This window comes from Dinoponera quadriceps, unplaced genomic scaffold, assembly GCF_001313825.1.
Source record: "Dinoponera quadriceps isolate SergipeBrazil2010 unplaced genomic scaffold, ASM131382v1 scaffold1441, whole genome shotgun sequence".
Lineage (NCBI taxonomy): Eukaryota > Metazoa > Arthropoda > Insecta > Hymenoptera > Formicidae > Dinoponera > Dinoponera quadriceps.
The window spans coordinates 1,016,840-1,031,231 of NW_014555884.1; the positions used below are offsets into that span (position 1 = coordinate 1,016,840).

At 43.2% G+C, this 14,392-nt stretch overlaps 1 protein-coding gene across 4 annotated transcripts in view; it reads left to right on the top strand.

Annotated features, from left to right (window-relative positions):
* The window catches only part of LOC106745680 (regulating synaptic membrane exocytosis protein 2), a 75,012-nt gene that overhangs the window by 37,303 nt on the left and 23,317 nt on the right, over window positions 1–14,392 (top strand). For 2 of the 4 annotated variants that reach the window (XM_014621498.1, XM_014621496.1), the window contains exons 8-14: window positions 4,337–4,556; window positions 5,061–5,318; window positions 6,073–6,120; window positions 8,367–8,631; window positions 9,068–9,322; window positions 9,913–10,086; window positions 13,653–13,682. In XM_014621498.1, the coding sequence (XP_014476984.1) occupies window positions 4,337–4,556; window positions 5,061–5,318; window positions 6,073–6,120; window positions 8,367–8,631; window positions 9,068–9,322; window positions 9,913–10,086; window positions 13,653–13,682 (1,250 nt within the window). The remainder of the gene's footprint in view (window positions 1–4,336; window positions 4,557–5,060; window positions 5,319–6,072; window positions 6,121–8,366; window positions 8,632–9,067; window positions 9,323–9,912; window positions 10,087–13,652; window positions 13,683–14,392) is intronic. The other 2 variants (XM_014621497.1, XM_014621500.1) reach the window with 2 other exon arrangements.

Below are 14,392 nucleotides of genomic sequence, written 5' to 3' on the forward strand. Positions count from 1 at the left end.
GGGGGGGGGGACTTTTTCTCGATAACGATTACGCTCGGTGCGCGCTGCTTCAGCGTACGCTAATCGCGGCGGAATTCAAAAGCCGGCCGGAACACGTCGTCCAAAGTGGAATTGTTTTCTTTCTCGCTGCTCGCTTCAATAGAGTGGCGTTGAAGATGGCTTGGTAATTGATGCAATTAGCGTGCGACACTTGCGTTTGGTTACTTTCGGATTACACGCACAATGTGGCAGCGACGTGACACGCCGGAAGAGCCGAGGTTTCAGGGAGGGAGAGAGCCGCGCGCGATTGATCCCGCTATCCGAGCTATCGTATCGATCGACGTGCGCGATTCGAAAGGGCGAGACACACATACATACACATATAGATACACACTCACGGCGTATGTGTAACGAAGTTAAACGCCCCGGACGTTTGGTTTTTATCGCCCCCCTCCTCCTTCCTCCTTACATTCGCGCCGACGGGAAAGAACCTCTTTTGCTCGATTAACCCTAAACTTCGAGCTTTTGAAGGCTTGTATGCTTGTATATACGTATTTTTATCTCGAGTGAGTGAATGTGTGTGTGTGTGGGAGAAAGAGATTTGTTCGTATGATTTTTTTTCCATCGGCTTTCCGTGTATAATTTACAGCGTCGACGCCCAATACCGAATTCGAGTTCGCTCGAATCACAGTAACTGAAGCCACGGAGTCTCGCGCGAATCTTGTCTATCAGGATAATGCCTATTGTTAACGGATAATGCGTTCATTAAGGCGAATTACATCGCTTCAAGTTGGAACAGCGAGAAAGAGAACGAGAAATGATTTCATCGCTCGCGGTTTCATCGAAGATACTCCGTGAATTCAGAAGTTTCGAGTAGCTAATCGTCTTCTGTACTACAATTCTCTCACGTTAGACTTATCTTCGATCCGTTCCGTCGCGCCTCTCTTGACGAAAATCTGTCGTAATTTTCCTCGAGTTCCTGAAATGACGTGGATTTAACGGCGACCCGAGAAGAGATTTGTGTTACTTTTAAACAATGAATAACCACTTCTGACATTCATTTCTCTTTTACGCCACTGCCGACTTAAAGTACGATCGCCCAGAGAATCGTCAAATTCCCGTAGGTTATATCACGTAACGTAAAATGTGAAGAGAGAGAGAGAGAGAGAGAGAGAGAGAGAGAAAAAAAGAGTTTGCAGATAATCAATTCAATATCGAACGTCCGGAATTCCCCGACGCGAAGAGACTCGTAGAATCTAAAATCCCTAGAATCTGACCATTGTAATAGATTTTGTAGTAAAATAGCGTCTATTGCGACACGGAACACGTATCTATTAGACTGAATTGTATATTGTTCTGAACAAAGAATTAACTTTATAGTAAATAAAACTATTATACCGTTTCTTGCAATATTAAATTAATGTGTACCGTAAATTATAAATCACACACTTGTATTTCATATTTACAATAGAAAGGAACAGACCGAAATTAGAATTCTAGTCTTAGAAGATAGTTGACTAACTACATGATTACAAATAAGTAAAATATACAGTAGACTTCCATAAAGCGCAAGTTCTTTCAACGCGAATCCCTATAACGCGCCAAAGATATTGCGATTATTGTTTTCATATGATGCAATTCTTCGTACAGCGCCGACTTCTTCTGTTTCATTGTTGTTTTGTTTCTTGACGCGGTCACTCTTAACATAACGATAACGAAAAGTATTTTTCAATGTTTAAAATTTTAAAAAACATAATAAATAAATTTGTATAATTATATTTTTATTAAATTTCAATGAAATAAAATATTTTTTACATATATTAATAATTGGTTTTTTTTAACTAACTGCGTCTATATGCCACTTATTTTTTAAATACTGTCCTATTTGATAAAACATAGAAAATAAAAGTTGGCATAGCAATAGTCATTTCAAACACGTCACTTGAGATTATACGCGTTATGCAAGAAAAATTCCCGTACAGCACGATTTCATACAACGCGAATTCGTATAGCGCGTAACGTATTAACCGCATTATACGGGAGTCTACTGTAAATGTAAAAGAAGTCAAAATGACTGGAGTTAAAATCAACTGAAGAAAATACAACAAAACGGTATATCCTTGCATTCTACACAGTTAAATGATTTTTATTTAATTCTATATAATTTTAGAAGACTGCTTAGTTTATAAATTATGTTTGTGACGGTTTATAAACATATTAATATAGAATGATGTTATTTTTATGACATAATTAAATATCTACGATTATAATTATCTATCATTTATATTTCTATCGTTTATATTACTTCTGTTTAAATTTATCTCATTTTTGTACTTCAATGGTTCCACCATTTAATTACAAAGATTAATCCGGCTAATATAAACAGTGGCCAGGCTGTGTTCTAGGGACTCTAGAACCCACCCCGCGTTATGAATCGCGCGTTCGGAAGCTTTTTCCCGTACGATCAAGACTTCACGCGACTATGATTTTTGTTCCGACAGACGCGGTGACAACGATATCGCGTGCCCGTCGCTCGATATACCAGAAGGACGACAACTACGCGAGGACGGGTCGCGGTCCAATTATACGAGGCAAATAACCGAGATTAAATTCTCCGAGTAAACGGTCACGACGATCGAGTCATTTATCCAGCCGTGACTTACGTATCTCTCGTCGAGTAACTCGAGCTCCGTCGTCCTCCCCTTTTTCTCTCTTATTTCCGCCCGAGCTTGCTTTCATTTTCGCGGCGGGTGTCTGGGTGAGAATGAGGTAACCGAACACTGCCGTGAGCAGTACGAGTTTCCCCTTCGACCTCGGCGATCGGATCGAACGGGGAGGTTTCTTTGCGCGCGCTGAAAAGCCCCGACGATTGTCGAGCGCGTAATCTGGGAAATTTGACGTGATTTCGCGGAGGTACCTCGAAAACGATCCAATTAAAAGACCAGCGAGGATGCCAGCTTCTCGAGAGAAGCGTACCTGTTTCATAATTAATCAAATTGGAACGCGGCCAAAGAGGTATCGCGACCGACGAGACTCGACGACCTCGTTAGTCGTCTCGTCGATCAGTCTCGCGATTCTCTTCTATTTTTCTTTCCTTTTTGTTCTTATCGCCCCCGCGATTGCGCGCGTTTGGCCGTTGCGGTAAGATCGGTGTGCGTTTCCGTAGGAATGCGTCTCTGGTGGATGCGTGGGATCGCCTGGAGTGTGTTTCACTGGCGTAAAAGCAGAAATGGATTACGAGAGGACGTAGATTTTTATACTACGCTGTTCCACCCCGTTCTTCGCGCCGCTTGTTGCGTCGGGACGCTAAATGGGATCGCCGCGTTATGTCGTTGAACTCTCGTCGCACGATAGGGAATATCGCGATCGACAGAGGTAGAAAGGAGGCGCGCGAAACCCCTCTCCCGAAAGTAGATCCACCCTATGGTGAATATCGTGTCGTTCTCAGACAGGAAGAGACATCACGCTCAGAATCGTTGCGCGTATCGACAATATCACGCAGTTGTTGCTACTTGCATGCCTTACGTATCTATCCGAATTTTCAGAGCCCGTGCGAACGTCTCGTCGGCTCCGCGAGATGTACTTGCGGAACGTTTCTTTTTTCTGCCGCAATTATTCGCTAATTTTATTCGCATACGTTGCATGTGGTAGCTCTTATATACGTGTGTGCATGTTGCTTGCTACTCTGTAAATGCCGATTCTATTCTCCCAGTTTTTATTTGGCCGTAGATCGCCTACCTCGTAGACAGGCTTTCTCTTCGTCGGCAAGGTCACCGAGAGAGACACGCTTCGGATGAGATTTCTATTATTTCGTAAGATTGCTACGTCGCTCGTTTCTCAGACATTTTCACGTGCTTCTTTGAATTAATCAAAATTGTACATCTCTTTCATATCGATATATAATATTTGGCGAAGCGTGTAGATCCTCTCGGATCTCCTGGCGTCTTAGAGGACGTATAATACTTGGCTTCTTTTGTATGCTTGAGTTTCCTTGCATCCTGCGCAAGAGAAATGTCTTGTCGCAAGCTGGCACGTCGAATGCGGACGCAAAACATTTCTCCGTAGGACCTGCGAGCTAATCTCTCCTGCGATTATCCCCGAAAGTTGTGTCTTACTCGATAAAATAGACCATTAATGGAAATACGCGCCGGATATGCTGGAGACTGAGGAGTACAATCCTTTCGCCTGAAAAAAAAAGAGTCTTTCCGAGCAAATCGGAACCGCCAGCGTTGCGTTAGAACGCCCGACTCGCGAATTTATCATCCAGAATTCGGACGTACGTTCCATTATTGCTTTTGGCTTACGAAAGCATGAGACACCCATTATCAGTAAAAGAAATACTATCCGCGCTCCGTAGCATCCGTTATCCTGGCAAGTGAGCAGAGACGGTCAGAAGATCATCGGCCACATGGTCTTGCGAAAATCGGCAAATCGGCAATCCGGCACCGAGAGCGGTAGTAGTATACTCGGACTAAAAGTTGTCGGTGGCAAACTACTGGAAGACGGTTCCATGGGCGCTTTCATCGAGAAGGTGAAAAAGGGTAGTACGGCGGACATAGAAGGTCAACTTAGACCCGGTAAGAGGATTACAAAGTTCGAAACAAGTGAGAATTCTCAAAACGCAGTCGTTGCTCTTGATAATACACACAGGCGAATGCGAGGTGCTTCATTCGCGCGATAATCACCGTCGCTCTCTGCTACGTGCCAAAAATACTTTCGACGCCGCTCACTTTGTCGTGAAAAATCGCGATGTAACGCACCCGCGGGATTAATTGCGGAATTCAAACGGATCGCGAAAATTTCCGGATAAATAAACCACCTGACGCATTCGAGCTGAGTAAATTGCGCAAAGTCGAATATGAACGAATTGCAAGATAACTTCCGCGGCCCGTCGATCATTCTTTCTTCGATTCGCGCGAATCGACTTTGAATCGACCACCACTTGAACTATTCCCGACGATTCGCGCCTTTAACGCCACGAAAGCGACCGCCCGTAACAATCGTAACAAGTTTCCGCGACCGTTCACAGGAACGAATCGGGTGCTCGACGATTTCTCGGGTATTCCCTGCGGCTGTTTCAGGTGACGAGGTGATCAAGTGGAATGGGAGGTCCCTCCAGGGCAAGAGCTTCGATGTCGTTTCCGAGATCATCCGCGAGTCGAGGATGGAGCCGCAAGTCGAGCTCGTAGTTTCGCGAAACTTGTCTTCGACGACAACAGGCGCGATGCCCGCAGGACCGGGCCCGTCGACGCCGATGGCATCGAGGAGGATCGTCGCTCAGAGTCAATGGAGGCAGAAACACGAGACCATCTCCGGACCTCAGCAGCCGCATCACAAAGGTGATTATACAGACACACGCGACTCGATATCTCTCGCTTTTGTGTCTACCAGATGTATAATCGCGATCTAGATCACTTTGTCTCTCTTTTTTTTTTTTTTTTCTTTCACTCACCATCGTCGACTTGTTGTTTGAACTTGAGATCTCTTTCGTACGACTTTGAAGTATACATTACTCTGTCACACACACACTTCATCCTGCGGTAGTCGTGCATGGGCTTATGGCGCCAGACCATTATCTTAATCAATAGAGAGAAATCAATCTTAAGAGAGTGGTTCGTTCTTAGGTATATAAGTCAGCTTGTCGACATGTAGCGTAGTCGAGGAGTCGCTAAAGAAAGGATTCGTTAGAAAAGTACGCGCGCGACTGCGAGTTGGGATTATTATTATTTTCCGTATATTTCGCGCTTCGTTTTATTTAACACATAAATTTTTCATACACACACACATTCATACGAAGGTATACGTGTGTGGATGATGAAGGAAAGTTACGCGCGAATGGGCGACGAAAAGTGCAGTACACTCGATACCCTACGATTTAATCGGATAAAATCCTGATAGGCGAGCCGGTAATTAATTATTCCGATTGAAATGAGATATTTATCGGTACCGATTAAATCCAATTAAACGTAATCTCCCCAGGTATAGTGTAAGATTACGCGCACGTAATCGCGCTTCTCATTACTCCCTCTCGCACCCCATCCGCGCAAGCGTATATTAATAAGATACTAGAAAAGCGACGCTATATTGTCATAGATTATATGATTTTTCGTATTCCAGGTCTTAAGAAATGTATTCTGTGGGGTAGGCCTCAGACAACTATTGTTCCTTAACACAATTGGTTATTGGTCGGTGTTTCTCTTTCCCCTGTATCATTAGTCTTTCGTCTCTCTCTCTTACCGAACGGCGACCGTTTCGTTGAGACTCCTCCGATTCTCAACGAACGTCACCGACGAAGAAGATCGATTATTTACTTTTTATACTCTTCTGCCTTATGCATACCGTCGATGTTTTAACGTAGACGTAGATCGTAGTGCTAATGCACCCCCGCTAAACAGCACCATCGATTAGTCTTATGGGAGCAACAACTATATACATACAATTGTATATATGTGTGTATATATGCATATATGTATATCACATGTATGTATGAAATCCGAGGACGCCGATATTTATACAGATCCCTCTCGTGTAGCGCTTTTCCTCCAATTCTAACGAGTCTAAATACGTCACCGGTATTTTGTGTGTGACCCTCTTACGAATAAGTGTGAACACTTTCTCGTTATATCCGCCACCGTCTAACGTGTATACCGATCCGGCATTATTAATCACGACAACTCCTTCCCGCCTTTCTTGGCGTCGTCCCGTTGTTCTCCGCGGATCACCGTGATTGTGGGAACCAGTGCATGTTCACTTCTTCTTCGAGAAAGAGACGCGGGTGTTCGTGGAACCCCTCAGAGAGATCTTAATTTATCAATTTCGCAACGTCATCTAGTTAACCGAGGTGTGTAAGATGAAATCAAATCAAAGAATAAGAGACTCAATGCAACTACGAAAATCAAAGAGGCCATCAAGAGCCAACCACAGATCAATCAGTGCTACGAGAATTAATACTCGTATCTAAAAGATTAGAATGTAGTCAAATCTTTATTATAATAATATTCACAATAATATTAAACATTTCTGTTCGTAACTCTCTTCAGTGCAATATTATTATTAATATATTATTAATGTATTGTTAGGTCGTCATTATAAACACAAGCAAGGTCAGAACGCAAATACTATCAAGGCCAGAAGAACGTGTCGCGGAGTCAAAAGTCATCACGTGAATTTAGATATTTCGCAAGTAAGCATAACGTAAATAAAAAGATATACGGTTATACTTATTCTGGAAAACGCGGTTATTATATTTCATCACCTCGGGCACGCTTTCTCCGGCGGACCAGTATAGAAAAATCAGCAAGCAATATTATCCGCTGGTATCACTTCCAAAGGTCATCATGCGAATTGCAGATAACTCGCGAGTAATAGCATAATGTAAATGAAAGGACGTGCGGAAAAATACTTACGCTGGGAAGCGAGGTTATTATTCCATCGCCTCGGGCATACTTCCTCCGACCAGGGCCAGTATAGGGAAATCAGCAAGAAGAAAGCGTGCTCAGGACGACGAAGTAGTAATCTCGCTTAAATCTCAGCATAAGTATTTCCGCGCATCTTTTCACCAGCGTTATGCTTATTCGAGAGTTATCTGAGTTCACGCGATGATCGTTATATGCGCGGCATGTTCCTCTGGCCTTAACAATATTCTGCTTATGTTTATGATGAAGACATAATAATTGTACTTATTTTACTGAAGAAAATCCGACAGAAATGTTATTGTGAATATTATTATAATAAAGATTTGACTCATCATCCTAATCTTACGAGTATTAATTCTCGTTAACAACACTAATTAATCCTGTGCTTGGCTTTTGATGGCATGTCGTCTTTCTGTCGTCTTCGTCTCTTTCACACGTCTTTGATTTAGCTAAACCACCTGGTCAATACGAACGTCCAATGGACATTCTAATCTCTCGAACCGATTAGGTTGTCTTTCGGATATCTTTTCGAGCCGATCTGTTATTCGGATATCATAAACGTCAGTATCATAAATATATTTACTACACCGAGCAGAGAGGAAAAGAAGTTTTTGATATTTGTGACTGTAATTACATAGTGAAAGAATTATTATCAAAAGGGCCATTTTTGTGTAATATAAATGTTACTATAGAATTAGTAATGTTTTTTATAATGATAATGTAACTATAATTTCTTGGTGAGATTAGTAATTTTTTCTCTGAGTGTATCACGAACGACTAGTCGAAAAATGTACAAGAGCACGAGACTTTGTCCGTTCATCGAAAAGCACCCGGTCGGTCCTACTTTTACGTTAACTCGTTTTTCACCCATTCTCATTACTCTCTCACGCATCCCCTTGTAAATCGCTCCAAGAGCCGCAGGTACGGAAACGAGTTATATCCTAGTCGACACCGCACGATGCTCACTTGCAGAATTGTACGACGCGAGGCGTGAGAAACCGTCGGTTTTAGTGACGTCGCCCGGCTCGCCGGACCTGCATGCCCAAGGACGCGGCCGACACTCCCGACATCCGACCGGAAACGCGAACGTGGGCGGTAGTATTCAGGTGAAGCTGGGTTTCGATCCCGTAGGACTTCAGTTGATCGTCACGATAGTTTGCGCCGAGGGGCTCACACCGAGGAGCAACGGCCAGCCTAGAAATCCCTACGCCAAAGTTTTCCTGCTGCCCGACAAAAGGTGAGCAGAAAAAGAGGAGGAGGGAACACCTTCCTCGCGATGTTCAATAATACAGATCTTGGCAGAGCGGAGAGAACGATTATTGATCGGGGGATAAATAAAGTGTGCGCGTTTTTTTTCACTCAACTCGCCCTCATTCGAAACTTCGAATAGATACACGCGCGAATTTTGCGAATCGATGGTTCGGAATTCCTTTCTTCTCTCTCAGAACACGCACGGTTGTGCGTAAGGAACACAGCTCTACGATACATAATATATATATATGTGTTCCGTTGTGTTGTATAAATTTATCGCATCTACGCGAGTGATCATTTTACGCACCGTTGCACGTCCGTCGCTTCTTCCGCCGAGAAAAAAAAGAAGGAAAAAATTACAAAACGAAAAAACAAAGGAGGCGGGGGAGAGAAGTGTCCATGTGAATATTTTAACACCGTAGCGAGAAGTCGAAGCGGCGCACGAAGACCGTGGCGAATACAAACGATCCCAGATGGAATCAGATTTTCGTTTACAATGGAATCAGGCGTACGGAACTGCGGAAAAGAGCATTAGAGATTACGGTGTGGGACTACGCGGGGAGGTACGAGGCGAACGATTTCCTCGGCGAGGTTGTCCTGGAATTGGCAGTATGTCCTTTATACGAGGAACCGGAATGGCATGCCCTGACCGCTCACGGGGAGCACCGGCACGTCGGGTATGAATCGCCCTCGCGAATGCTAGTAGTTCCGATGCCAATACTAAAAGCGATCAAATAAATGCCTCGCGTCGATACGAATTTCTTGCGGAACGCCCGACAATGTTTCACTACATTACGTCCCGCTCCGTCAGTAAATTCGTCTCTCGCGCGACGTCATTGCGAATTCAATCAAATCTGTGTAAGCGTGTGTGTATTAACGCGCTACGTGTCGACGCGCATCCCGCCGACCGTGCCATACGTCTCATTGAGCACACGTATATTGAGAGAAAAGTAATTATTATTTGTAACTGTAATCATTACAGTGAAAGAATTATAGATAGCAGATAGTATTTTCACCATTGATTTGAATAAAAATATTGTCGCTTATTTTATATGATTCCACTTGGAGCAATTTCGAGAGTACATATATGTTGCTACTATTTTTGTGATAAAAACAACAAAAGGGTATATAGTTGATGTAACTATAATTTCTCTCAGTGTAACGATTGAAATCCAAGTATTTGATCGGCTTTCAGACTGAAACGATCTCCTTCGCGTCAACATCGCGAGCTATGCGGCGCGTTAATGCGACTTTACTCACTCCGCAGGCATTATCAAGATCCCGACGACATGATAGATTGTCACCTCAGCCCGCCGTCGACCACCTCGAGATTAAGCGATTCCGACACCTCGGAGTGCGACATCACGGACTGCGACGTGTCGAGGGAACAAAGAAGAACAGCCGATGGTGCCAGCATAAGTAGTATCGGCAGTTCCTCTAGGTAAGAGATCGTCTTTTCGAAATCTCGTTACTGCGTTTGCGTGTATCGATCTCTCGGTGTCCGATCGAGAAAATGAAAGGGAAGTAGAAGGAAGATCCGTCGTGGCCGATTTAAGGATGTATTACCCATAAGTTAAAATAATGAACAAATTGGTCTACATTGGATTTAAAAGTGACACCAAAAGTTTGACAGTAATACAGAGCCTAGAAGTTATTCCACTTTAAAGGCGAAATAAGTTTACGAAATAAGAATGTTATAAAACTTGCACTGCGTACACATTGAAATATTATCTAATTTATTGTTCGTGCAATTAGAAAAAGATTGACCATTCAAGAGCTGAGATACTTGTGACTAAAGTCGATACTTTTTATAAGTGTTCGTTGAGATTAGCGTGCTATTTTTCATTTCTATTTTTCATATTTTTCAAACTAAAAAGATTCTGATGAAGAACTACTGTGATATTAAAGATTAATGTACAGAAATTTATACAGAAATTTCAGAATTATTGGCTATTTTGTTTTGAGAATACAGCGGTATAAAATTCATAACTTATAATAATACTCGAAATATACATACATATGGACATATTTAAGCACTTGTGCCTTTGCTTTTTTTATATTATCCGTTCATCTCGATTAGATTAGCTGATTGTATGGCAAATATTACATTAATAAAAAAAATAAAAAATAAAAAAATATAAATTAAAAATGAAAAGAATACTTTCGTATTTATAATATTGTGTATACCTCAACTTCGTTTCAAATTAACATTTTTTACTCATGTACACTGCAAATCCTTTAGCTGAAGCTCTTCTTACACACTTCTTACACGTGTCTTACTGTTTCAAATCACGTCGATATGATTGGACGTGTTAACTTAACATTTAACGTGTTAATGACTAAACATTTTAAATGACGTAAGCTAAATCGGGAGAAAAGCTCGATAAAAAAATAGCTTCAGCCAAATGTATCATTTTAAGGCGTTTGTGCGTGTGAAAGTAACACACTTGGATTTACAGTGTAGTCAAATAAATATAGAAACGTAATTTTGCTTGATAAATACTAAATTGATGAACAGCCCTTTGATGCGCCACTGAAAATACGACACTAATGGGCAGTACATCCTCAACCATCGGCTTCGCGCGCGCGACGAACTTCGCGCATTATTGAGAAGCGATAGTTATCTTCGAACGGCTGTATCGAGGCGCAACACACACATACATACACTTGACCAATCCGACAGCCGACTCGAGATTCCGTTTACAGATCTCGTAACCGTTGCCGGTTATTCCGCGGCCGTCGACAACGCGAGCCGTTTTATCCGCCGAGGCTCGGGGTTGATTTCGAACGGATCTCGGGAACAACGAGACTCGCGTCGCGTCGCGAAATCGGATTCCTCGTTCGAAGACGATTGTGCGCGCGAGAAACGCGACTTTGCCTCTCCCCTTCGCGCGAAAAGCGGGTCAAGCGCGGATAGGAGGGACGGAACGGAGATGCGTGAGCATGTATATATTTATATAAAATAAATGATCGCGTACGCGCGCGGAAGTTTGAGAAAGAAAAAAGGAAACGTTGGAATGTTCGGGAGGGTGGGAGGNATAAAACTGGGCAATAAGCCAATTGACAAAGCAGTTGGCCTGCGACCATCGCTAACTCCGGAAGTCTTAAACTCCTCGTATCCATATTAATATCTCGGCGATGAGGCCCGCTCGTTATCCGTGAGTACCGAATGTTCCTCGACTTCCCGCAAGCAGGCCGAGGCGCGCGGACAATTAGCGGAAAAAAGCAAAAGCAATATCATTAATTCCAAGTGCATATCCGTAATGACGCAACGAGAAGCTAACGTAAACGCCGCGTGTGTGCCGCGACAACGTCGGCCGGCGGGACAAGTCGGAGGAGCGGTTATTTACTCGACGTCACTTTAATTCCCCGGAGTCACTGGAGTGGCTTTAATGCGGAAGACGTCGCGCTAAGTGGCGGAAGTGCATTCGTAATTCTCGCGAATGCTCGCGACGCGCCGATATCCTCGTCGACCATTCGCAAAGTTCTCGCTTGACGACACGCGAACGAGTCGGTCGGCGATACAAAATCAGTTCGGTTGAATCTATCTGACGAGCAAATTCAACATCAACTTCCTGTTTGGGGGAAATCAAATTTCTAGTTTTCGCATGGAAAAAAATCACGGAATAGTTTTCACAGTATTACATGGACAGCTACATAAAAAATAGTGTTATATATAAGTCAATCATAGATATTCTCATATATATATAAGCAAAAATATTATAATATTCTTAGAAGATTTTTAGTCTTGAATTGAGTGCAAGTAATACTTGCACCAATACATATTCAATCAAATCAAGACTGAAAATCTTCCAAGAAGATTCTAATATTCTTGCTTATATATATGAGAATATTTATCGTTGATTTGTAAGACTAATCTTTCTCTATGTTGTTTTTAGTTGCGGAAACTTATTCCTTTTTTCCCGTACACAATCGACGTTCAGATAACCAGAAATTCCTTCAAACAAAACGCGCTTGGCTGCTCATTGTCAGGTTCAATTCAACCAAATTCATTTCTCAGTGTATGTTCGGCGGACACCGCTGTCCGACATCGTTCGGCGCTTCTTTCCGTACCGAGCAGTCTCTCGATTTCACAAGAGCGAACGAGATTCCATCCGCGAACGCGTCGTTCCGAACAATTGAAACGTCTCGCGCTCCGCCGGACGTCTTATGTACATGTATTTAACAATCCTCGATATCGCCTAATGAGATTAGTCGAAAAGGTTTCGCCGGCAATTACATTAATAAATCCGTCGCCACTGCCGCCGTCGAGAGTCCGCAGTTACAACGTGACGCGCGAGGGAACGACGCGTTTTCACAGAGAGAGCTCTTACTATTAAAACGCGCTGTATTTGACCTGCGATATAAGCATACACTTCAAGTTGAGAGTGCACGAGGATTAATCGCGAAAAGAAAATATGGTACCTGCAATGTATATATATATGTACAATTGAGCTCTTTCCTTTTTGCACGGAAAAAAGATCTCGGTTCCTGCGACTGAATGTGGACGCGAAAACTCAGTGATCAGAAATGAAAAGCTCCTTGGTGACGATGAACGACATGTCTGTTATCGCGACTGAGAGCATTCGGCTGCATCGGTTGAGACAACAGAGCAATTGACTGAGAAAATTCCTCCAGCAGGAGTCTATTCGCTGCCACAACCGAGTTGCCGTCCGGGCAACGGAAAATTCAGTTACACTGTTAACGGAGTTGTTCTTTCCGTGTATCGCGCGCTCGGATTTTGCCGCGTAAACTTGTCGATCTGAAACATTAAAGACTCACAGAGCATTTTTTGGAAAGCGATTTGTCGTGAGCGTCTCGAATCTCTCGAGTCGCTGAGAGCGCGTGTGTGTAAAGTGTATCTCGCGTAAGAAAATATAGAAAGTATATATAGATAATATTAGAGAGAGAGAGAGAGAGATAAGAGATGCTAGACAATGACGCGTCGGCCGCGGCCGCTCTCATTGCTTTTGATTTTAATCGTGTGCTTTGTTATTTATTTTTTAGGTTTCATAATATGCCGTCAAATTATAAGCGGTACGGCCATTACAATATATCTTTTCTCCTCCTTCACGAATCACGCAGTCACACGCAGTCTTGCATCCTCACCGCTAGGGTTTTATTATATTATTACGATGTTACGCGTAGAAGTCAGCCAGAGTTTAGTCGCGCGTTCTTAACCGGTGCAACGGAGACGGAGGGGACGCTTACCGACGCGATCATGCGGTGCCGCTAATTCGATCCGAGTACACCGACAACGACGGGGTAGCTCGAGAAGTTTGATAATAATTATTTCCGAGAGGGAGAAAGAGAGAGGGTGGAGAGAGACACAGAGGGGAAAATTGTCGTTTTCACGGCGAACGAGACGTATCGCGTGCGAGAAACACCGTGTGACACGGCCGTCGAACGCAACTCTCTTGACGAAACCGCTCTTCCCACTTCACGTACGATTTAACGTTATATCGTGCACCGCGTTACATCGTCGAGCAAAATTCCCGGGGCGGATCTCTGTTGTTGTTCGTGGCGTTCGGACTCTTTCGTTTGTTTGCTCGTAGAGAGACGTGAAGAGATAGCGACTCGAACGAAAAATGGGTTTGGTTGGATCTACCTGACAATGGATAACCAAACGCGTTCTGTCAACCAACCATATTTGATTGGAGGAAATAGAATCTCCGTTTGTAAGAAGCAAATTTGATTCATGAGAATCAGCAATGTTGTTCTCTTCGACCAAAACGCGCTTGATTGTC